At 36.6% G+C, this 2,629-nt stretch overlaps 2 protein-coding genes across 4 annotated transcripts in view; both read left to right on the forward strand.

Moving 5' to 3' along the window:
* The window catches only part of LOC107737490 (histone H1-like), a 121,049-nt gene that overhangs the window by 58,200 nt on the left and 60,220 nt on the right, over positions 1-2,629 (forward strand). The window lies entirely within an intron of this gene.
* Positions 1-2,629, forward strand: part of LOC107737489 (uncharacterized) — a 16,558-nt gene that overhangs the window by 10,600 nt on the left and 3,329 nt on the right. For 2 of the 3 annotated variants that reach the window (XM_016548977.1, XM_016548976.1), the window contains exons 4-5: positions 1,934-1,963; positions 2,078-2,107. The exons of the other annotated variant lie outside the window; for it this stretch is intronic. In XM_016548977.1, coding sequence (XP_016404463.1) covers positions 1,934-1,963; positions 2,078-2,107 — 60 coding nt within the window. The remainder of the gene's footprint in view (positions 1-1,933; positions 1,964-2,077; positions 2,108-2,629) is intronic. 3 annotated transcript variants of the gene reach the window in all.

Here is a 2,629-nt window from a genome sequence, read left to right on the forward strand (position 1 = left end):
GTGTGCGTGCGTCTATGAAAGCAGCGTAGCCTGCATATAGTTTTAGTTTAGCTATAAACCCGAGCCCGACCCGAACCCGAAGCTATTCATTAAACATAAACCCGAACCCGACCCGTAACCCGAAAGTATTTCGGGACCCGTCGGGCTCGGGTCGGGTAGCAGACCTCTACCCCGAGTACTCTAGTAACTGCATAGCAGCACCCTAGCAACTGCCCTAGCAACCACCCCAAGTACACTAGCAACTGCAGAGCAACACCCTAGCAACCACACCAAGTACCCTAGCAACCGAATAGCAACACCCTAGCAACCACCCTAGCAACCACCCCAAGTACCCTATCAACCGCATAGCGACACATTAGCAACCACCCTAAGTACCCTAGCAACCGCATAGCAGCACCCTCGAAACCACCCCGAGTACCCTAGCAACTGCATAGCAGCACCCTAGCAACCACACAAAATACCCTAGCAACCACATAGAAACACCCTAGAAACCACCCTGAGAACCCTTCTATCTATCTATCTATCTATCTATCTATCTATCAATTTAAAATTTATGTCTATCTATCTCTACTATTCTTTATTCAAACTTCAGACGTCTTCAACTGAACACCTTCAAACTACAAGCTTTTTTAAGCCACTTCAAATAGGCTTTCTCAAGTCAACTTCAAAGTTTGTTCACAAACTTTACTTGTCTAGTTGTTCTTATAATAGTAAGTACATGTAACATGTGTAACACGGACACCTTAAAATAAAGTGTTACCAGATGTTCATCTTCACTATAGTAATATTAATATTAATATATTAATATTTATCTATTATTAATTTGACTGCACTGACACTATACTGAATAAGAACAAAACTTGAACTGAATTGAGCTTGATGATTATATTATGTCTTTTGAGCTGCTTTATAGCTGAATCACATTTGTTGCATAATCGATTAAATTTACACATTTACTGAATCAAACTGAATCAACACTGAACTGACTTGAGCTGAATAATGAAAATAATTATCTTATCTTATATAATTATTTATACTTCTTTTAGAGCTGCTTATCACTGAATCAAATTTGTGAATCGGATAAATTATGAAATTTTCACAACTGAAACCGCGGTCACACTAGACTTTTCGTTCCATTGACTTCCATTCATATGCATGCGAATGCGTCAGACCGGAAACGCAAGCCCGTGCGAAGTATTTCGCATTTCACTGCGTAGCAAAGTTCAAATTTGGTGAACTCTGACTTGCGAATTCGCGTCACGTGAATGCGCAAGACCAATAGAAGATCAAAACGTCACAAAGTGACCTCTCTCGGTACAGAAATGGAGGAATCGCTAATTTTAGCAGTGTCGCATCATCCTGTTTCATATAACACAACTTTAAAAGATTACAAAAATCACATAAAAAGAGAAGCGGCTTGGTTTGCGGTGGCAAGGGAAACAGGAGCGGATGGTACGTTTGAACAGTGAAACGGATAATTTTATGTGCTTTTTTTATTACATGAGATTTGTATGTGTGCGTGTGTGTACTTGATTAACTATACTTGTGACTGATTGTAATCACTTAAATAGAAAATAATTATGACTAGTGAGGATATTTTGGCGCGTGATGTCATATCCTGCTCCCGCCCCTTTTCGCAGCACTGTCCGAATGAATTTCGCATGCTCAAAGTCTAGTGTGACCGTGGCTTGAATCTTACATGACTGATATTCAGCATAAGAAATCATTTTGGGTCACTGATTGATTTTAGTCACTGACATCCTCTGGTGGTTGGGAATAACAATATGGCTGCTCAGTAACTTCACCTCCTACTGGTGGTCACCCATACAACTGCATTATTGCTTGTCTTACTGGCAGCAAATAGGATTTTATGCTATTTTATGCATGTTATACTATTTAAATAATGTAAATATCCCCCCTTCCCCCTCTTCAGCTGATTACAGTCATAATGTTTCTTCAGTGGGTATGTGACAAATTCATTCTTGTGTTTTAGTAGTGTTTCATGTATATGTTCAATAAATATTAATTAACCATTAATTATGTCAACAATAACTAAATCAATTTGCTGCTGTTGCAGATGTACGCAGAGAATCTTACAGCTCAAATGGTAAGCATTAGAAAATGCAAATTCAGTTATTTATTATTTTAATTTGTATTGAAATTGTGATTTATTAATTTAGATTATATGATTTATCTTGAAATATAAATTTTGTGAAGGGCAGCTGCATGACATTAATACACATGCAAATCAAATGCAATCCCAAAGTGTTTCTAAATTACTTAATTTATGTATAAGTTTAAATCCAACATATTTTATATATTATCTACTAGGTGTGTAACGGTTCAGATTGCTCACGGTTCGGTATGTGCTATGTTCAGGGGAAAAAAAAGACTATGGTCAAATAAAAATAAAGAAAATAATAACAAATAATCAAACTAAATGCAACAGCACAATAAATACAACTATGGAAGCCCATTTCCGCCACTGAATAAAAAAATATAATTCTGTAAGTCATAATAATGAGAAAATTTCTCAAAATTATGACTGACTATCTCGTTATATTGAGAAACTTTCTCGTAATAATGACTTAGTTTCTCATAATAATGAGAAACTTTCTCATAATAATGA

The sequence above is a fragment of the Sinocyclocheilus rhinocerous genome, unplaced genomic scaffold (assembly GCF_001515625.1).
Source record: "Sinocyclocheilus rhinocerous isolate Xijiao unplaced genomic scaffold, SAMN03320098_v1.1 scaffold2902, whole genome shotgun sequence".
Taxonomy (NCBI): domain Eukaryota; kingdom Metazoa; phylum Chordata; class Actinopteri; order Cypriniformes; family Cyprinidae; genus Sinocyclocheilus; species Sinocyclocheilus rhinocerous.